This window comes from Numenius arquata, chromosome 7 (assembly GCF_964106895.1).
Source record: "Numenius arquata chromosome 7, bNumArq3.hap1.1, whole genome shotgun sequence".
NCBI classification, from domain to species: domain Eukaryota; kingdom Metazoa; phylum Chordata; class Aves; order Charadriiformes; family Scolopacidae; genus Numenius; species Numenius arquata.
In genome coordinates, this window is record NC_133582.1 from 11,445,827 (window position 1) to 11,469,602 (window position 23,776).

Here is a 23,776-nt window from a genome sequence, read left to right on the forward strand (position 1 = left end):
CGTAATGTCAGCACAAAACCTTCTCCAGGTATTTTATAAAACTCAATTCCTAATGAGGTTTCAAAACTTCTCTCCAAGGAGTGCTGACTGCACCTATTTATGTTGAAAACACCTCATTAAATAGCACCGTCTCCTAGACTAAGTTCAACTCACTAAAGTCTAACCTCATTCTAAAGAATAATAAAATTGTTTCTTTCTTGCATTGTGATTTCTCTCCAACTGCTGAGACAGTTCAAAATTCCAGTCCCTAACATTTACAGAATGAAAAGTATATTCCATGCAAAGTATATAAATGAAATAGCTCTTGATAATCACCGCAAAATGAGAATGTCCTGATTACCAGATCTAAATGACAGGATGACAGCCTATAAATGTGATTTCCCCTTCTCACTAATACCACAAAAACTTATGAAGATCACTGTCCAGAACTAGTAACTGAAAGAACAGCAATAACGTATTTGAAATAAGAACTTTCATAAGGTGACCTATACTAAAGCTTAAAAAGTTTAATGTAGAAATCTTGCTTTTATTTTAGCAGATTTTTGTATTTTGCATATTAAACAACACCATGGGAACAACAAAAACTGAACAGGCTGTCACTTACCAAGGCAACATGAGAATTTGAATTTATTTTCTAATTGTTTTCATTCATTGTAGTACCTCTTGTATTTAAAAGAAAGATTGATATAATCTGCATTTGTATTAAGATCTTCTTTTACACTACAGCAAATTGAAGGATTAGTAAGCTGCCTACAAACTAGTTCTAAAGAGACATTTTACATATCCTTCCCTTTGTATCAAAAATTCTTCACAAATTAAAAGCAGACTGCATTTACTCATCATAAAAATTAAAGAATGTGCATTAGAACCCAGGAATTTTCATTCAAGATTGAAGGGTCAAAAAATGCCAAAAAAAAAATCAGCAAGAGTCACCATTAAAACAGCAAACTCTGCTGAAGAATGAAGCTACACAATACCATACAATATTTTAGCATAAAATACTAACAACAAAGAAATCTATAATCCCGCATCAGCTAATCAGTACTCTAATGTGATATATTTTGAACTCTTGATAGACTACCATTAATTGCTGTCTCTACTAAGTTTTGATTTAATTATTCACTCAAATAAATTATTTCTGATCATCCCTGCTTAAACAAAAACTAGGATTTTTGGAAAAACTTCAACAGAATCTAATTAAAAAAAATAACATAGCTAGTTATCTAATTCTATTTCTATTTGGATACATCAGCTTTTAAGGGTAATAATTCCTATTTAATTTACAAATATCTTTTACTATTGTAATGTGCACTTGCTCATTTATCCATCTCTAATAATATTACTTTTTAAAGACATCTGTCCTATAATTTCAATTTTTTTTACTTCTTTCAATGTGGAAATGTATTTTTTACTTGATATGTGCCCACCCTAATGAATATTATATCATATAGTTCCATCTACTTTTTTTATTGCTTATGAAATTCTACATAAATAGTACGATAAGGACATTATATTGGAGCTACTTTCTTAATTTTCTTCCTATTTGCCCTTCCTTCATTTAGCTTCTTCTGTTCAAAATTTATCCATAAAAAAGCTCCACTACTCATTCTGAAAAACTACCGTCTTTCTTATTCTTCGGTTTCACTTCTCTTACAGTTTTCTTCTTGATGCACCTCCTGCGCTGTTTTCTCTGACTTGTTACAATCTTCATTGTTATCACTCTGCTCTAATTCTCAGTATAAACTTAGTTGTTCCTGGTTTTATTCTCTTCCTTTTTTCTTGTCTTTACTATATCTTTGTTGTATCATCTGTAGCAAAAGGTCTTCCCCCCTAACCACAGAGTTTTAAATGCAGAACTTCTGGAACTATCACCATTTAAAAATTTTTTTTGTAGGTGTTGTAAATCTTTGGTGCAAAAGAAGTACATTTGGAATAGTCCCACATAGTTCCAACAATATATATTTATGTATTTTAACGTATCTTTTTCTTGTTTCAATATAATTTATAGGCATTCTGAAAACTTACTGTCTCACTGATTTCCAAGTGGCAAGAAATGACTTAAAAGGTGCATAGATTTCCCCATGAAAGGCAGATTCCATCACAAAAAAAATGGCCTTACTACTGTTAGTTATTAAATTGACTTTTTAGGATTATATCTAACAAGACATTTTAGCCTGAGGCGATCAAGGAATTTTTCTTTAACTAGAAGTTAATAAATTTACTTCCTCATCTTCTGACTTTTTTTCCCCTTCATTTTAACTTTATGACCTCAACTGAGCTCCTGCTGGTCAGGTTACAGACATGATTTTCTTCTCCTTTCTGAAGATAGGGATGACATGTTCTTTCAGTTCTCAGGAACCTCGTCTGATCACGGTGGTCTTTCAAGGATTATCGTAAGTGGCTCTGTAATGACATCAGCCAGCTCCTTCAACATGTCTGGTTGTCTCCAATAAGGTTGCACAGATTTATGTAAGGGTAAGCATAAGGAAAAGTCTTTAATCCCATCTTTCACATTTGTCTCAGGGCCTTGGGATTCCTGTAGGCAAAGACCAAAGTGAAAAGGACACTGGGTGGCTCAATCTTCTGCATGTGCTTTGTCACCACGTTTCCTGCCCCATTCAGCAAAACGCCATCATTTTCCCTAGTTTTCTTCTTGCTGCTGCCATACTTGTGGAAGCTCTTCTTGTTGCCCTTTATACCCCTTGCCAGATTCATCTCCTCACGGGGTTTGATTTCCTGCATGCTTGGACAGTGCCTTTATATTCTTCCTGGGTCTCCTGTCCCCGCTTTACCCTCTTGTATGCTTCCTTGTCATGTTTGAGTTTGTCAAGAGTTTCTTCTCATCCATGCAGGCCTTAGGCCACCTTTGCTTGATTTCCTGCACATCAGGATGGGTCATTATTGAGCTTGGAAGATGTGATCCCTGAAAATCAACCAGCTCTCCTGGACCATCTCCCATAGGATTCTTCCAAGGAGATTGCTGAAGAGGCCAAAGTCATCTCCTGAAGCTCAGAGCTGTAGTCTAACTTTTTGCCTTATTCCTTCCATCAGTCCTGAACTCCACCATCTCATGATCACTGCAGCCAAGGCTTCTCCCAGCATTCACATTTCCACCCATTGCAGCACTCCATCATGTGAGATATCACATCACTCTCTGATCTGAATATGATCTTAGCTGAGCAACTGGACACAGACCCCTAACTTCTCCCTTTTGTTCCATGTGCTGCATGCAGTAGTGCACAGGCATTAAGCCTGTAGCATTAAAATAGGAGACTGATGATATCAAACCTTTACACTGAAGAACAGCCAGTGTGTATGCAGCAGCACTAATGGGAGGATGCTTCTGAGTAAAAAGTACTTGCCCATATGAAATGTCATTACACTTCCTTTATACCTATACAACGGTTATAAACATTTTCCACTAATATATGCTGAATGGTTTGTCTGATTTAATTTACATGAGAAGTTCTAAATTATTAATTACATTAACAATAGCAAGCACTTGTGTTTATGATCTTGTTTTTTATATTGTGAACTACATTAGATGGCCTGTAAAATAAATGCTCAGTTATGGAATCAATGCTTAAATATGGATTCTGGACACTAAAAGAAACTCGTTTCAGAAAAGTACAATGGGATCTATGCTATCTTCAATTTGTAACATCAGCCAAATATATGACAAAATGCAGAGGAAAAATGAATAGAGTGAAAATTAAAGTAGAGGGCAAATTATTCAATAAAACAAACAAACAATACTTTACTGACTCCTACAGGTAGTAGAAATTATTATGAATTTTAATTGACAGGATAGAAATAGAAACAGCAATATCTATTCCTGTACAGAAAATTAAGCAAGAACAGCTAGTCTATTACTATGCAAATATATGTCATTAGGCAGTTAACAATTGCATTTTTGCAGATGCCAATGGACTTGAACGACAATTATTATTCAAAATTATAAGCAGCTTTTCACTGCATCTTTTTTTAGAAAAACAAGAAAGCAAGAATTTGTTTCAACAATTTCCCTTTGTCCTGTTCTGACATTAATTATTTTGACTTTGTACCATAAAATAAGTTTCTACATTATCATAAATTATGTTTTTGACAAATATCAGTCCAGAACAAGAGTTGTCACATCTACCATATCTCTTCTTATGTTTTCAAAACTATTTATACATATATATATACACCACCCATAAAATGAAAAAATAAACCAGGGGCCAGTAGGAATACACAGATTCTATTCAGCTTTACTGAAGGAAAGGAATGTAGAGGATACTGGGGAAATCTTCGTATCTGTTCCCATTCCTTTTACTTAACTAAAAAGAGCAAGAAAATTGCCATGTCAACCTCTATATCTTGTGGTTGTGTAAGATCCAGTAACATAAATAAATCTACTAAACAACTAAAGAACAGAACAGTCAGGTTTTCTAGCTTATTTCTTAGCAGTACTGATTTAAAAACGCAGACTTTTATCCAGAGTCTATTTTCCTCCTAATCAACAGGTTTTCTACATCATAACAAAAACCAGAAATGCATCACAAACACCTGAGTGTTTGTGATATATACAGACAAGCTACCATGTAAACAAAAACTTATATGCAAAAATTAGCATAGAAGGCACAGGAATAGAGCACATTTAAGAAGGCCACCTAATTTAGGCAGCTACCTAACTGAAAAATAACTTATGGCATCCATGTCCAGCAATTTCCTCAGTTGTTCACATAGGCAGTTGACAAGCTATTAAATGTTTAAAGCCAAACAGATTTGGCTGGAAAATATAAAGGAAAATAGTATGTATATATCATTTGACAATAACGTGAAACACCTGGTATGTAACTTTTCTTGAAGAGTATCTTCTACACAGCACATCAATAAAGTAATTTTAATTAAAGTAAGAGACAAAGTTTCATTTATTCAGGCATAAGATTATATTAACTATTATATCCTTAAAATTGCAAAAAGCAGTTATTGTGGAAATGAAGTGCATAAATAAATAATGAAGATGGAGAACATAAAAACAGTGCACCATCGCTGAATTAGTTTGTCTGTGATTTTGTTACAGAAACCATACACAGAAATGGGCCCTAATTGTGCAAAAACTGCAAAAGGATTTCTAAAGAAAACTATCCAAAGTATTCAAGTCTTGACTTAATCAGCTGACACAGAAATAAATTCTGAAATGATCAGCCATAATTCAGCTGTCCTGCCAGACCACTTCAGCTTCTGCATTTGTGTATTTTTATATACCTACATACATGTATGCATATATACAGTAATATATGCAAATAAGCTACACCAGGTGATGAATTAGAAGCAATCTGTATAGATATAGAATTACAAAAACTCAAACTGAAATAAACTCTTTAGGCTATAAGATGGAAATCTAGGGGGAGAAAAAATCCAGATAAAGAATACATTTTAACAGATCCAGTAACTTTTCAAGTTATTTGTCCAAAGTGTGCTATAAACACTATTTCACCCAGGAAGAATACTAGGACAAGCTTCATTCTCAAGGTACGAAGTTCCAGAGAGATATCTGAAGAAAATACTTTTTTATTAAATCTTATCTTATGACACAGCTATAAAAGAATTGTCAACAGTTGCAGTAACTAAGCTTATTAAACTTTTATCTTCATATGGCTTCTGCAACCAAATAAGAGCTGGAAAACTGATAATAAAGAAATTTAATCTATCATTTTTACAGACGAAATTAATACCTGTCAAATTCACTTCTGACAGTTTAATATAATAGATTTAAAATAACTACTCAGTGTTTCTTTTTTGGTTTAAGATAGTGTAAGAAAAACAAGATGATACTTCTAAGTACTGCAAAGTTCAAGTCAATTACTGTAAATAGAGAACAATTAAAGAAAAAGTGAGTGCTTTCTGTGCAATATATAGCACAAAACGAGTTTTGACTATATAAATTCAAGTGTAATCTGTTTATCATGTGACATCAAGAATCCTGATCTGAAAGAGTACAGTGACACTTAGAACTTATTCCAAAATTAAAAAAAAACAAACAAAACCTCATTATTACTTTTAATGAACTAAATGCAGAACAGTAGTATAGAACAATGTTTTAATTAAGTACATATATTCTAATTAATAAAGCAAGGTTGATCTCCAGAAAACTGCATAGTAACCACCCAACGCATACACTAATTAAAAATTTATCAGGTGTACAGGGCTGTATTTAAAAAAAATATTTGAATTTCATTTTAAAAGATAAAAGGTAAAGCTTGTCGTAGGCATATCAGATGCAGTTGAGACAATACCGCAAAAGCAAAATGGTGAGACAGAAGCAGCCAGTTAAACCTGAGAAACTAGTTCAAATCAGAAGAGCATCAGCTCAGAAACTAACAACCACCTGAAAAAAGCACTTTTCTTCAAAAGGTTATTAAGAAAACTGAAGTAAGCCAAAAACGGGCAGTCTGAAATAACTACTCATAGTGCATCATTGAGAACAGATGGTTTGTCTAAGGCTGTTCATTGTTTTAAATAGTTTTCCTCTACACTTCTAGTCCCAGTAGTTAGATTTCCAGCACGTTAATTCTAAAAAGGTTGCCATGTCTCCACTGGTTTACTGTTCCCAAAGCCTGCTGACACTCAAGTTAACCGGAGTTGTTGCTAAGTATGTGGGAATACTACTACTGCCTCTGCTTTTGGATATTGTGGTGAGGCTTTCAATAGCTATTTACTGTTTCAAAAATCCAGACAACAGACAACCTGGCATCTTTTGCTATCAACACTGAAGTATTGATACCTTGAGCCTCAATTCCTGCACAGACAGCAAGGGCAATGAGAACCACAGAAAGATGTCAGAAATTCCACTGAACAGGCAGTTTTTGCCATGAACTGAAAATACCAAGCTTGGTGAGAAAATGAACTTTCAAGGAGTTTCACTGAGCAGCAGAGCTAGTGGAAGAAAAGTTAAAACAGAGAGTATGCCATCTCAGAATTACACAGAAAGCTCTCAAAAGCAGTGGGAAAACAGATATATTAATGTCTTAAAAAGGAAGATAGGTTCCAGAACACAAGAGAATGCCGAAGGAACTCCCAAGTTGAAAACTGTATTAAACAGCCAAAATGGCAAGTGAGCAGAGTGCACTGGGTAAGGAATCAGGACTGAAACTTAGATATCTGTGGCTGAAGACAAGTAGAGTAACAGAGTATCGAAGGTCAGGAAAAAAAAAACATATAAGAAAGTAAGGTGCAGAGAGTAAATATAGGATACCTGCTGAAACAATGCCAAGGGCAAAGAGAACACAGGACTTCTTTTGAAGGTTTAAGTAATATCAAAGAGAATCGGCTATGAGAAAAAAAAATACGACAAGGTTGCAGAACCAGAAATGAGTAGTCTGCAGAATGTGGCAAAGAGTGTTTTATGAGCGCAGTTTGAAGAAGTACTTCCTCCAAAAGCTTTCAGAGAACTTCAGCAACTCCCCTTCTAATTCATAATACAAGAAATTAATAAGAAGATCCCAAGAAATCTTAAGCGATTTCAGGTTTTTACTTTTTTTTTTGATCAAGAGAGAATGTTCAAATCACACTAAAAAAAAAGAAAAGGCACACAGTAAGTTTCTGACAAATTCATAACAGCAAAAGTAGTTAAGAGGTGACGGGGGCAATGAAAGAAAAATACAATCATCTCTCGGTAACCAAGGCAGTGGGATAAAACAGCAAAAGGTCAGCAACAGCAGGAGATATAATGGATGTGAACCTATACAACAGCAGTGATGGTCAGAGTCGAAAAGAGTAAAACCCCTAGGACACTAACTTAAGCAACTGAACCTTGGCAAAAAGCAAAAGCTCCATATTTTTTAAACAATAATTTTAAGATAAAGTTAAAATTTACTTATGATGTGTTTCAGAGGAAAACAAAAACACCCTTAAAAAGACTCAAAAATTTCTCAAAACATAATATGATAAGAGTATTTTCCCCCTCATACATTGGGAAGATAAAGACAGTATGATATGCATTGTCCTAAACTAGCTAGTAATGCAATATTTCAAGTTATAGAAATGAAGTTGATACGTATGGTCTTCAGTTGCTGTCTTTGCCGATCTCACAAGGTTCTCTACAGGCTGCATCAGTAGGGTGCTACACACTCCTCAGAATCCAACACCATTAGATGCCATTCTCACAGGGCTGTAAAATGTAAGAAGCTTTTTCAGTTCTGTAGCTGAATTAGTGCTGTTAATGCTCGTGGCCCACTACTGGTGACTGCCTGACAATAGACAGATGCAATGACTTTGAGGGAATGATGATTTTTGATGACTGAGTCTTCACCCAGTCTTCAAAGGAACAGTATCCCAGAAGATAAATGCTGGCAAAAATACATTACGAGCAACTGAGCATAGAGTCATAGTCTCTGATGAACAGTGTGTAACTTCAGTTGTTTCTTCTTTTTTCCTTGTTTAAAGAATCTTTGGTTTATTAAGAGGTAGAAATAAACTCCAAAAGTGCAAATCAGTCCAAGAGGATCTAACATCTTTTCACATAAGATAAGAACATAAATAATTCAAAGTACAACATGAAAACAAATATTCACCAGCTACTATTGAGCACAGAAGGACAGTCCCAGGAAAGCAGACTTAACAGCACTAGAGGTTCTCACATAAGCAGTATTAAGGATTTGACAAAGAAACCTTCTAATGAAGATCTACATTGTTAGTAATCCTACAGAAAGAGCACACTGACTTAAAAAGCACCTGGAAACCTTTGGGACATTTTCTGATCTTAATTCTTCAGTCATGATAAAAAGTTTCTATAACAAAAAACCTAGAAAACTCAGTAGGGCAACCCATCTATCATTGTATCTTTCCTCAAGTTAAACAAGAGGAGAACTGTGCTATAAGACAAATGTTACAGCTTCAGTTGCATTTGGTAATTCAAAGTGAAGCCTACAAATGAGATATCTCATTAGTTTGAGCAGATGGATCAAAATTAAAGGCTGAATCACCAACTCTTAATTTCCCAGTAGCCAGGAAGAGCTTGAAGTCTTGCAGAGGATGACTGTTGAAAAATCAACATAAAAAGCTTCTCTCCATCTGTCAAAACACATGCCTGTAGAATGCAACTACCTCCTACCAGCCTCAGTCTTAAAAAATGAAAACACACATCTATTAAAACACATGAACATATAACTCAGCCAAGCATCACACTTCAACCTATGATATCACAGGGACATATCCACGTGATTTCCATAAAAGGGAATTATTTGGTTCTGGCACGATAGATTTCTTTGAAAATGAGTTAACAGAACAACAGATAAACAAACAATGTTGAATTTAATTTATCAAGACATTCCAAAGACTCTGGTAAAGAATCTTAAAAGAGACAACACTGTGAAAGTCTGGTGGCCACAGGAAGGTGGACTCAGGGAACTTTAGAAGAGGGGAAGTATTTTTCCTCCTATTCTGGTATTTCTTGCGCTTCAGGATAAAACAGAACAAGTAGGTTTTTGGCTCTCTGGAGTATTGCCAATGAGATCTGTGTCTGTCACACATTACTGCCGTAATAGTAATAAAATTCCAGCAGCTTTCTGAATTCCATATAGATATAAAACTGCTGTGGAAATTTTTTCTAAAGTATTGGGGGGAAGGTGTAAATATATCTTTTTGAGAAGCATATTTAGAAATAACCACATCTTTGTAAAAAGCAAACACACTTTACACATATAGAATGTAAATAAACACAAGTGTCAAGGATAACAAAATCTAAGAAAGGTAACGGAGCGTGACGGTAACAGATTATGGTGAATATGGACACCAGGTTATGGATTTCTAAAAACTAAGAAAATCAGAAGAAGGTGGTACCTTTAGAAGATCGAAGGCTAGTCTCAAAATTGTGAAAAGACACTAAAGAACACATTCCTAGTGTAGTATTACTCATATTCACTTCCACTATTCACTTCACCCATATTCATCTTCCACTATAGGGCAGGCATATATCTATGTGACCTTATTATTTTTTTTTCACACTTTTTTTTTTTAATATCTGCAGTTGGTTTAATGATTAGAGCGTTGTCAAGACTGTATACAAGTGTTTGCATATCATTCATGTCAAGATATGAATGTTTGTTTCATAAGTATCAAGTCAAGTTTTAAATATTGTGAAGAAAAGTCCAGTGTAACTGAATTGAATTTAGGCATGTATTTAAGAGCATTCTACAACATAGCAGAACATTTTCAAGCAAAGAAAATGCTTAACATTTACAATCAATTGAATCAAATTAACCATAGTGTTCTGAAATCAAACCAACATTTATATAGCAAAGGAAACGGCACTTCTGCTTTGTCTGAAAATACACTCTGTTTGAAATACAATTTTCAGAAATTGAGATCAGCAATAGTGTCAGCTCCTGAAACTGTAACATTAAGTAGACTCCAGTTCTTCACTTGACCTCCTTCAGCTGTAGGTCATGCCTTAAAACAAAACACTCATGCATTCAGCTGCTAGTACAGGAACTAAAACTATTCCCAAGGAAAGCTACAAAAACATCTCCTGCTAGAATTAAACAACTTATTGTACTTGAATTTTTCAAATAATATTATATATGGTTGTAGACAGTTTTTTTCTCTACTGTGGAAAAAAAAGAGGGAAAGAAAGGTGCAACATATATGCTGGAACAGCATGCCACTTCCTGCCATACAACTTCCAAGATACGTTACTTATTTAGACATACTGATTTAAAGAATATGCTACTTGTAGGTTTATCTACAGCAAGTGAAAATACACAAAAGCATAATGAGAAATGAAAGATAAGCAACTAAACGTACCTCAGTGTTAGGAATTTGGTAAGATACGTGCATAATTGACAATGAGGAGAAAATAAACTAAAGTTCCCTTGGTACTGCCAACAAATTTTTATTTAACAGTCTTCACTCGGAAAAATATCAGCATTTCCCTATGTAATCTTCATGAAAGTTTTCTGAACGTAACAACAGTAACTGATATCAACAAGAGAAGTGGAAGAATGGTGTTAAAGCAGGGGGAGCAGGAGGACTAAGAAGCTGTTGCTGAAATATTTTTTTTCCTCAAGTCACAAACCAACTGTTCCTCTTTCAAAAAACACAATCTGAATTTTCTGTGAAAAAGATAAAACATGCAGTTCTTAGTGTGACTGTGTGGGAAAGAGTTTTATATATAGGTGATTTAGTGAAAAGCCTCTTCAAGGATCACACTGCAGTAGGATTTGTTCCTGCTCTGAACAGGTGCCACACCTGCTACAACTACTGCTGCTCACACTGCGGTATGTGCAAAGTTCTGACAAAAATGAGATGTTGTGTGGGGGTGATTCAGGAGCACAAAGATAAACCATTCAGACAAACAAGGTAAGCCCACCATCGCAGCAGAAGGGAATATCAAACTTGAAAATTCACTGCAGAAACCTCTATTGTAAAGCAAAATGAAGGATTACTTCCTTTAACAAGAAAACAAAACACAAAACCCAGGATATTTCAAATGATAGATGCTGAGCCCTTGCACAGCATGTCTTGAACACTCTGCATAATTCTCATCCCTCATCTCTAACAGGAGACACTAGGATTTGAAAGATACAGGAAAGGCTAAGAAGAATAACTATATGCTGTATTTTCATTTTTTTAATCATTAAATGTACCTAAGTATAAGGTCTCTGAAGTACTGACCTACTTTGCCTTGTCATTTTAAAGAAGTGACATAAATATACATTAATTACTTTAAGGGATATAAAGTACCAAGAATTTTCACCTTAGCTAGAAACTAACATTGTTTAGCCAGTTTAGATTTTCTTGCACGCTGTTTCTATAAAGTGTTTTCAAGATTAGAGATGACCTCTGAAGTGACACATCTCAAAATAATAACAAAAATTTTAAAAAATTATTAATACATTGTTACAATGAGCAAAACTAATGTCTTTGTATGTGTTCTGAATGCAAACTGAAACAAAAAAATAAATACCTGGTGTCCAGCCATTATTTGCTTCAGCACATTTTCGTAACATACTTCATCCATATGATTCAGCTGCTGCACCTGAAAAACAAGTATCATACCTCATATTAAAAGCATTTCTATCTTTACATAGTTTCTACTACATATCCATGAAAAAGCAATGTGCTCATGCAATTAAATTTATAGTATAGTGATTCCCATTACTAACAATATCTTTTTGGTATTCTTAAATTCACAAATAGAACACAAAAATACTAGATAAAATAGAAGTAAGGGCAGTGGATAGAAAATTTATTATGTGACTTGTTTTTTTAATGATGAAAGCGATGTAACCTGATTATTTAATTTATGTGTTTCATATTAAGAAATCTTACTACTTCTTACTTCTACAAGATACTGATGAAGTATCCATTTACTACATCATCTTACCTGACACTAATTCTTTCCAGTTGGTACTGTAAGAATAGTTTTTACATTGCATATATACATATCCAGAAATTACACATTGTCAGCTTTTTTGCCACAGAAAACAGAAATTTCTTCATAGTTCGGTCATGCATGGGGAAGAAGGGGAGTACCATGTACAGAGGTTCCAATTATGGATAAATAAAATGTTTCAGGAAGGTTCCAAAATAAAGAGTTCAGTTAAAATAAAAAGTATTCTTCAAGCTAAAGATTTTTTTTCCCCTATTTCTTGACCGTATCACAATATAATAAATAGCATGTATCTATCTACTTGAACGTGTCTCAGTATTAAGGTTGTGACAAATCAAAATAAATAAATGAAGTTCAAAATTAGAACAATCACTCCATTCTGCATTTGTGCATTCATGGGTGGAAAGAAGATAGTTGTTTTATAACCAGATTTTTTGGACACAAAGAAATGTCTTAGAAGAGCAAAGGATGTAAGAATTAAAAAATGCGAATCTAGTACTTGGGATTTATCTAGAATAGCTGAAAGTTGAAAAGCACAGCTTTAAAACAGCTTTAGAGGGAAGAAGAGAACATCCATATTTGGCATCTTACAAGCATAGGAATAAAAAGATGAGACAATATGGACACGTGTGCAAGAAACAAGTAGCCGGTCTAATTATTCTGAAAACAAGAGGTTAGCATTATAATTAACTATTTTTTCAAACAACTGAAAATCATTAAGGAGAAATGTATATAGGCAGTGCATAAATACAAATGTGGACATATATATATACATATATAGAAATGGAACTTTATGTATTCTTTACATTTTTAACTAAAGAGGAAAACAAAAACATGCATAAAGAAAAATATCTGACAATAACAGACCTCCGACTGAAGAAGCCAAATTTAGTCTTGGTCCCATATGCTTTAGAAGTTTCAACATAGAGTTTTCCTGGCTAACTTCTACGCTTAATAAATATACCATGCCATCCTTCCCTTTGAAAGCTTGCCTACAGTTTGCACACGATTTGTCAAATCACTAATCAATTCCAAATTTTGGGGAAGTTTTTTGGATGAAGGATGTCAGAAAACTGTGACAAAGCATCTAACTAAACAAATTAACAGCTGTCTATCTCCTTGCAACCCATCAGTGTGGATATAGACATAGTATTTATTGCACTGGGTGATGTTCTTCAAGAAATGCTTTTGGTTCTTTGAGTTCTTACATTGCTTTCTTCCTCTCATATAGAGCAGAGGGATGTTAATATCGGCAATTTGGCAAGCTTTAACATCAGCATTATCCTGAATAGAATCCCTTCTCAAACATGCTTAATACTTTTACTTTTCACTTGCTATAAAGTGTATTATCTTGATTGCAAAATGTATTTTACTCTATGGAATCCATAATGAAATTCTTCTGAAAAGCAAAAAGACAAACTCTGTCTATGACATTACCAAAACAGTTGGTCTTGTCTGCCACTCACATTTCAGTGTAACTACTACCTCCTAATAGTTCGTCATCACCTCATGTATTTTTTTTAAACCTACTGGTTTTTTCAATAATTTCAAACTTTACGGGATAACTTAAATATTTCTTTGATTTTTCAATCACAAACACATTCTAAAGCGAGTATGAAGAAATGGAGTCTTTCCTTTTTTCTTGCCATACAGTGGAAATAAACTAAATATTCAAATCAAGTATCAGGAAAAGATTAAAGAAAAGTAACAGCAAATAACAGTGAGGGTACTTGAAACAATTAATGAAGGTTAAAATATGCAAATCATGGTAAGCACCATATGGTAAACTATTCTTGTGTGTATAGACTTGAAATGGCTCCCTGCAGTTGTAAAATAAGTTTCTTTCCTACACTGCAGATGGAATGAACTATTTAAATAACCTAGTAAGAAAGGCAATGACAATTTTTGCAAAAAAGAAAACAAAATGCTATTATCGATTAAGCTACTATATTAACTTTTGATTGAAGATGTTCTGATTTCTATTAAATTAAATCATAGCAGGTAAGACTTTTTTAAAAGTTGAGCTATATAAGCATTAATTATCAGCTAGTGAGATGCATAGGATATCTCATGGAAAAGTGTTTGTAGTAACTCCTGTATTAAAAGAAGAATTATAATTTATGTGTCAAGTGGCACTGCACTTATGATTTTTAATAAGAATATTATACCTGACTGTGGCTTTAATGCTTCCCAAAATGAGCAAGAGCACAAAGAGTTAAGAAGCTCATTTGGGGACTATTTTAATGTGTTTTCTATCAGATGTGCACATATGACAGTTACTGGCTTAGCATGCTAAGATTTTCACCAGTAACTCGCATCCAACTAGTATCAATGCATATCGTATTAATATATATATCCAAATTCCATAAAAAAAATATTTTTCTTATGACATTCCTCATGCATCCCTACAACCAAACAAGCAGCATTACTGTTTCTAGCAAAATGGAAAACTGAAACGAGAAACGCAGAATAATCAGCTTCTACAGTGACTCTGCAGTCGAGGGTGACGATTTCTCCTTAATCAAGCAAAACTTACTAGTGAAGAAGAGGTAACGCAAAGCAAGATACCATTGTATCCAATTGCAACAAGACCTATTTACAAGTATTGTAAACTGAGAAAATTAAAGAATCTTAAAGCAGCTTTCAATTAAGTATATGTCTATATAGAAGAAAATATGCTTCTTAAAACACCTGTAGCATAATAAACCAGTATCCCCTGCACATACATACATGAAGCATGATCAAAACAAATCGCAACCCTTTCTTCGCTATTCATTCTTTACCTTATTGGTTGTCTTAATTCCTATAAAGGTTTGCCCCAGTGGTACAGGTCGGAAACGGCCATCAAAGTAGAACAGTCCAATGCAGGGATTGACGTGTAGAAATGTAGCAACATCGAGATAATTGGGTAATGTAGCTGAAAGGCCCAAAATCCTAATCATACTTTGTGTAGATTCAACCTATTAAACAACAAGAAAACACTTGAATGATCCAAGTGTTATAAGCCAAGAAATCAAAGCAGAGACTTCTAAAACATCCTTTATAAAACAGTAATGTGAAAGCAGAGTTAATACTTTCTATAAAAGGTGAACAATAGATGCGAGTTAGTGATTACCCTGCATTGAAGAAAGCAGAGTACCCTGCAATTCCATCAAATCTTGCTTATTCATCTTTCTATTTTATTGTACTTTTGCCCTCCAAAAGGTTAGCAGTCATTAACCGATATGGAGGAACAATAGCAGTAAAAATGGCTTTGTTAAGAAGTGATAGTCCAATTTATAGGCAAAACTAGGACAGATAATTTGGTATCATTTCTTCCTTAGTCCAAATCACAGCACAATTCTGAAAAGAAAGAAGAATGTAATTCGTACCGTTCCTCGGTCTTGTCTTTTGCCTAGACCTTTCAACAACAATCTCTCTTAGAGAGAGAGCTTAGCTGCTCTCAGACAATCTATTCTAGTTCATTACTATCTGCATTTCTCCAGTATGTACCAGTACTTCTGTGAGTTTGAAGATATATAAATACCAAGAAGTTGCTGTGAATCACTTTTTTTTTTTTTTTCCCTCAATACACCCCAAATGTTTGCATTACTTGCCTTCCCATTCAATAAGAGACAGTAATGGTGCTTCACAATGAAATACTCTGTTCCATATAAAAGCCTGAATATTATATATATTTCCAGGTAATTTTCAAAAAGACAAAAGACTTGAATGAAGGAAGTACACAAGAATTTTCTCATTTCCTTCTGGAATATTAAGAGCCATGTAGGCTGGCTGACAACTTTCTCACTAGCATAATTATTTAGAAGCAAAGTTCACAGTAATTTTCATCAAAAGGCTTTTTATACACTATAACTGAAGTCATATATGCGATTTCTCAACTTGTCTCAAATGTGTGAAGGCTGGTAACCTCTACCTGGCTAAGTCCTGTTCAGAACAATATGAGGTTTTAGTTAGAATACGGACTTTGAATCACTCAGGTGTTTGAATTAAAGTAACAGGAAGTGCCATGTAGTTAAAACAGATGAATTAAAAGTTTTAAAAAAGGATGACTAAAAAGTAGACGGAGAGCATTCTCAAGGAAGATAAAAATACACCATATCATAACACAGACCTGGCGAATAACAAGCGCACCAAAAAAATAAACCAAATCCCAAAAGAAAACACCCCCAACAACTCCAGAGACATCAAGCAAAGTAAACCACAAAGTAAACCACATTATCAGTTGCCTGGTAATGGACATGTCCCACGGCAAAAATTTGGATGTTTAAACTGCGAATGCAATCGACTAAACACAGAAAACCTGTTGATTGACCCTTTTGCACTTACACAAAGAGCAGCTTTGCAAAGGAAAGCCCATGTACAACATCCTCTTATATGTAAATGCAAATGTTGAGACGACTGGGACAAATAAGAGATGATATTTTCACAGGTCTTCCATCTGCAGGGAATTAAAAGCAGCATTCACCTTGAAGAGTACGAAGAAGCATTATCATTTCTTACGCAGCTTTTTATAGCTGGATGATGTGATGGACTAAGGTCTATAGCCAACCTCAACCACACAGCTATGAGGGTGCGTTTTTTTGGCTGGTAGGGTGGGGAGTCGGTGGTTTTCTTTTTTGCCTGTGTGGTTTTATTCGGTTTTGGGTCAGTCGCCTGGAGCACCACCTCCTTCCGCACTGACCTCGGTGTCTGCTGGGCTGCTTCTCACACATTTTTTCCTCAATCCTATCTCTCTCTCAACTGCTGCACAGTGTTTTTGCCCTTTCCCACAGGTGCCGCCATCTTGGCTGAGGGGCTCAGCCCTGCCCGGTGGTGGGTCAGTCAGAGCCGGCTGGAACTGGCTGTGTCCGGCTCAGGGCAGCCCCGGCCTCTCCTCACAGAGGCCGCCCCGCAGCCCCCCCCCACTGCCAGCACCTGGGCACCTGCACCCGGTACAAAAGTTTAATTTACTTAATGTTTACACCCTTTTTTTTAAAAAAAAACTTGAATCTGTAAGAACAGTAACTGCTTGCTGATATATTTATCGCATACTTTGGTCACAATCACCTGATACTAAATACAACAATCTGAAAGCATAACTGAGCTCCAATCTGGAAAACATTATTTGATTTTTCTAAATTCAATAACATCTTTTTTCAAATCTGCTAAGAGCCTGAGAGCCCTAGTTTGAAAATGTGCTCGGTTCCATCTGAAGGTAGGAAAGCATTTCAAGTATTTAAACAATTAACAAGAACTCTGCTTAATAACCATGGCAGTATGAATTTTTACACCAATTAACTGTAAACTGTTTGTTCGGAGTTTTCTCTCAAAATACAAAGAATGCCTGGAGAACAGCTACAGTTTACTGAGACTTGCCACTTTCAAAACCTTTGTAAAAAGGAGCCATTTGACTTCACTGATCTGGCAGTTGGCCCTGGAGTTAAGGGGCCGGTTGAAAACCTCTGCATTAGACTCCACATGAAAGCCACCGCAGAGACTGAACACAAGCGAGTGATTAAAATTACTAATATGCATAGCACATTTTAAAACAAAATATTTTTTATACATTTTACATTATACTTTACATATTTTTGTGCATATGTATATAGAACGTACATAATTTTTACAATTTATAAAATCTAAAATATCTAAATAAAAATCTAATCTTAAAATATCTAAAATATAAAATCTAAAAAAAAATCTAAAATTTGCAAATTATTTGGACAATTAGTTTTCTATTTATATCAAGCCACAAAAATCAAGTCAAAGTGCTTGAAGAAACCAGGCAATAATATCTTTTGCTCTATAGTAGCATTTTGTTAGTCACATAATTAAATAAAGACTACTAAATCTCTAAATCATTCCATCAGTATTATTAACATGTTTCAAGGTCATCCCAACAAAATTTCTTTATTTTTTACCATCTACCTTTATATCCACTTAGCAACACAAAATATAAATTATTAATATATATCTATATGTAAATAATCAAGAAGCAGAGGTATATTTACCCTAAAAGATAAAATGTATCACAACAATTCTCCGAATTATTTTATGCTCACATCAAATTAAAACTGTAAACTAAGACTCTGTGTGTCTGCACATCATCACATAGATATACAGAATGAGTTTTGCTTATTTGTTTAATTATACATGGCAATACACAAACAGCAGTGACTAAAACTGTGCTAAACTTAAGAGTTAGAAAAACAAAATTACCTGAATACGCAACCATAACACATTGTTTATTTTTGCACTTTTTCTGTGATTATAATTCAGTTTCAATTATTTATCTATTATTCATCTATCCAACAACTATGCAGACTTCATTTTTCATAATGGTTTTTAGAATTCTAACACGTTATTAGAACAGAATTCTGTGTGCATTTTTCAACTACTTTTCTGCCTTTCCCTTTAAGAGCAAGCATTAAAATGTTTTGCTTTCAGATGCTTCTAAAGGAAAGTAAACCCTGAAAGTGTGCAGATGTCCTCTGTAAATATAGTCCATTCAAACATTAATATTTTTGATGTGCTGGATCACTTATTATTTGGTCCTAGAAGTCCCCATGAAAGATTGTATCTTCTTACACGAGACACTATGAACACATAGCCTTTTTCTGAAACTGCAGTAAAAATTACTGAAAAGACATTTTAGTTGACAAAGTTTTCTGTTTACATTCCCTGCCACTGGCTGGCGGTACACAGCTAAGTATGCTTTCTTCACTACTGGCACACAATCTCAAACATCTTAATCTTCGTATGTGTTTAATTATCTCAGTAAAAATATAAGCACCATTTGGAAGTTACAAAGGCTTTCCTGGGAAAACTGAACCGTCACAGTATTTGCACATCATGTTCTTTGAAAGCTTTACTGTATTTTATTGATTTGACATTACACTGGAAGTAAGAAATAAAATTGCCATAACTATGTTTAATTGACATATCTAATTAGTATATCTAATTCAGAAGCATTCAGAATGGCATGTGGAGAATTGGCAGCATGTTCACCATACACATTCACAGAACACAATTATCACACCATGAAATTCCATGCATGCAGAAAAAAATAAATAGAAGATAGCTAACCAGTACCAACTTCCACATTCTAGCATCATCTGCATTCACACTGTGAATAATAAAGGACCAGGTATGGGAAGTGCCTCTCTGGATTGTAAATTGATCACAGCAGGATCATTTTCTTCCTAACAGGTTTTAAGATTTGCATATCATTTCATTACATTACAGCCACCACTTGAGAGCATATAGAGTATGCATAGAGATACTCTTTTATCTGACTTCTAAAGTTCTTCCTGAACTTTGTGATCTTGGCAGTCTTCCCATTTCCACATATTAAAATATCATACTCACAGAATGAATTACAATCAAGATGGAAAACATATCCACGATTCTTCAACTCAAGCACAGAATTAAGTGAATCAGACAAGTTTACACATTCTAATCTTTGAAGAATTGTCCACTGGTTAGAAATAAAACTGATATTCAGATGACCCAGGATCACTCCAACACACCCTCTACATACCCTCTGTAGTCTCCATGCCCTTCAGATGCAGACTAAACACAAGATACACAGAAAATTAGACACAAGTGTTTCTTAGTTTTTAGTCTAGATGTGCAAGAAGATGAATTCTTAACTTAGGTTCCTGAGGTCCCTGCTCAACAGTGGTTGTCCTGGTTTGAGGTAAAATAGAAGCAATTTTCTGTTCAGTAATTTTGATTTTTAGCTGGGCCTCTTCTAATGAACTAAACTCCGAAATTAACAACATATTGTGTAGAAACTCTTCGCTCTCAGAGTGGTAAGACCTGATTATGCCAAGGAATGGTATGCAGAGAGGCTCCTGCTTATACTTATTGCTGTAACAACCAAAGTCAGATAACTATGTAATTTTCCCCCTTGGAGGGTCAGAAGCGGAAAAGAGTAGAGGGGTCACATCTGTAGGGAGGGTATTCCATCACGTTCAGTATAAAAACTGAGGGATCAAAGGGTCAGCCCTCTTTTTTCAATGGTCGGCATCCAAGGAAGACTTTGTCTGTTTGTCTGCCTTTCATCCTGATCTGAGCATTCTTGACTCCAGATCCAGTATCCAGCTCCTGTCCGTTGCCGAGTCCAGTCTGGGACCTTCCCTGTGCCTGTTGGTGACGTGATCGTCATCCTGGTAGCTTGATATGGTTTTGTATATACTATATATATTTCATTATTTTTTATTATTACTATTTTTCACTTATTAACTTATCAATATTTTCAGTAAAACAGTTTTGATTTTTTCTAAACTCATAAATCTTTTTATCTCTTCCTCTCCTCTCTTTGGAGAGAGAGGCGGGGAAGCATCTGTCATTCGGATTGGCCAATCTGGCCCAAATCACAAGAATGAAGTACAAGGATTCATATTAGTAATTAGTTAGATATCTCTCTACCCCAAGAATGCCTCTAAGTCTCAGCCTCTCACAAGAACTGTGTTTTTCACGTTATCCAAAACAAAGATGAAAAAGAAAGGGGAAAAAAGGGAAAAAAGGGAGCAATTATTAGAATATTAAAAAAAAAAAAAAAAGAATTAAAGGTGTTTCAAAATGACTGAGGAAGTTATTAGAACGTTTTACCAGTGTTTGCTTGTTTACTGATATCTTGTTTACTGTCTAATAAAAGAATTAAGAAGTTGTCAATCAGGCCACATAGGTGGTAATTTCCTAGTTTTAGGAATAAAAATGGAAAAAACAGTAAAATTGGAAAATCAGAAGTACATAGTAAAAATACAATTACTAATACTGTTTTGAAGATTCTACATAGCACGTTATCTACAACTCAAACACTCTGCACAGAATGCATTTGTTACTAGGCAACCATCTAGTTAAGTAATTTTATAAATGAGTTTTACTCTGCTTCCAATGAACCCTGAAAATACTGTGATTTCAGTCCTTCATTTAGAACATATTTAAAAATCTAGAGGTACTGAAAAAATGTAACCATGCAGAAACCGCTATTAGAAACCATATTATTTTCCCTCAGCTAAATATTAAGTATGCAATACTTTGCTTTAAGAAATGACATTTTGGAATATTCCTATTAAGAGATTCGTATGCCCTGCACAGTGCCATGTCACTCTTTCTTGAATGACAGAATGCCTTCTCATGCTATACTCAGTTTTGTTCACAAACTAAGAAACAAAAATAAGTATGAACCCTTCTACACATCAGTTTAACTGCGTTACCATATTAGGAAAGAACATAAAACACATCACAATCACTATTAACTTTTAAACTCCATGTATATATCACAAAAATGGAAAAATGTTCACATATCAATAATAAAAAATCTCATACAGAATGACTTCCTGACATCACTTGCATGCAGACTAATAGGAAAGCTTCTGAAGATTAATTCAAATAACTGATAGATAACGTTTTCCAAACAAATGGAGATTAGGTTTTGTTTTAAAAAAAGTATGTTGTTTTAAAAAATTCATTTTTACACAACTGTGAGGTTGCCAGAAAAGATAACAAGATAGATCTACACTGATGTAAAGCACTACACATACGGCTGCACACCATACTGTTTAAAAATAACATCACAGAATAACAAGAAAACATGTATTAAATTTATCACAACCTAATGAACTGACAGATTTTTAAAGAGAATGTATAATTGAAAAACAGCAATTAAAAGGGATGCCTCTAATTGCTTTCTAAGCCCAACTCTATTCAATAATTTTATCCATGATATGCCGTAAATAAAAAATAACTGGTGATAAGAAGAGCAGGTGATTGGCAGAATTAATATAACTGATGTGTGCATCAGCCATACAGATAAATCTAGGTTGATGGTCCCATTCAAACTAAATTTCTTTTAATTTAGCTTATTCTAAAACAGGCCACAGCTGCAAAACGAGTCACTATTCTCAGGAACTATTCTTATAGCAACAAGCGAATCCTGCAACAACTATAAGTCTGAGGACTTAATGAACAGCCATCTGAATGCAAGCTCCAAAAATGATGTGTTCGCAAATTAAGTACATGCAATTCTTAGAGGTATAAAAAGGATAGAACTGAGTAATAGGATAAAAATGCTCTACCCCTGTATCTGCCACAATGAAAACTAACACAAAAGTTTTATACATACTTTTGTTGACGTTTTCAAAATACAACCACAAATAAAAGAAAGTTCCGCTAAAAAAGCTGCACAACACTGTAGTTGGAAACCAAAAAAGTATTGTAGAAGGTTTCTGTAAGCTTGTTTGGTTTATCCTGTAATAGAAGATGCTGAGAAACTCGATTAGCCTACGTAAGGAACATCAAAGAGACAAAAGACTAACAGCAGTCCCTCAAGATGAGAAATGAAGAACCAAACAAAATGCCAATGCTAGTCTAGTCCCAAAAGACACATCTAGCACAGAGACACAAGATATATAGATTTAATCAGCTGGTTTTCAGTCATTACCTATCAGCCTTGACTTTTGGGGTTTGGTTTTTTTTTTTTTAACTGCTCAAATTTTATTAATCAAGAATGGGATTCCAAGCACATATAATTTCCCTTTTGATAACAATTAGCCATTTGGCTTTGAGTGAGAAACCTCTGAACTTGCTTGTTTCTGATTTCTAGTTAGGAGGTAAAAGAGGGAACCAAAGGGACAGAAAAAAAGAGGTAGAGGAGATAACATGGAACTAAAGATATTGAAAATGCATCAGAGCAAGAAAAACTACATGATGGCTGAAATAGAAAGTTTCTTAAATAAGGTGTCATGAGGAAAGAAAGCTGAGAAAGAAAACATAAGAATTTCCAGGGAAAAGAGAATTCCTCCACCATCTCATAGTGACTGCAGCCAAGGCTGCCTTTAATTTTCCCATCCCAAATGAGCCCCTCCCTTGTGGGTGACTATGAGGTACAGCAGAACATCTCTCCTCATTGGCTCCTCTATCACCTGGAGGAGGAAGTTCTCATCAGTGCACTCCAGGAACCTCCTCAGTTGCTTGTCCTGCTGTGTTCTCCCACCTATTACTTATCTAACAACTTTGTTGATCTAATAAAAAAACATAAAGCAACTGAAACTCAAATTTGAAGAATGAGACTGCGATGAGAACAATGTTTGTGTGTCTAAGATAAGAGCTTTGGTTCCCTGAAATCTGACAAACCTGCTGACAAAATCTGCTATGGATTTCCTTTTATTTAATTTACCATTCACATAGTTGAGAGAAGGTATCAAAACTCATGTATCACTCAAGTATAATATTGAGTATGCTTTTTGTGGAAAAAAAACCCGTAAGCAGCAAAGAACCCATCAAAATCTCTGAATAATTATGACAAAATAACTCTGTGTCCTTTAAAAGTGGTCATTTTTTTTTTTCTTTCAAGCTAATAAGCTCAGTAGATATTAAAGAAGTGTGGAAAGTTTGATTAAAAAGTTTAAG

At 34.6% G+C, this 23,776-nt stretch overlaps 1 protein-coding gene across 2 annotated transcripts in view; it reads right to left on the reverse strand.

Moving 5' to 3' along the window:
- ASCC3 (activating signal cointegrator 1 complex subunit 3) overlaps nucleotides 1-23,776 on the reverse strand; it is a 252,340-nt gene that overhangs the window by 140,009 nt on the left and 88,555 nt on the right. For both annotated transcript variants that reach the window (XM_074150229.1, XM_074150228.1), the window contains exons 11-12: nucleotides 15,160-15,336; nucleotides 11,951-12,022 (exon numbers count right to left, since the gene is read on the reverse strand). In XM_074150229.1, the coding sequence (XP_074006330.1) occupies nucleotides 11,951-12,022; nucleotides 15,160-15,336 (249 nt within the window). The remainder of the gene's footprint in view (nucleotides 1-11,950; nucleotides 12,023-15,159; nucleotides 15,337-23,776) is intronic.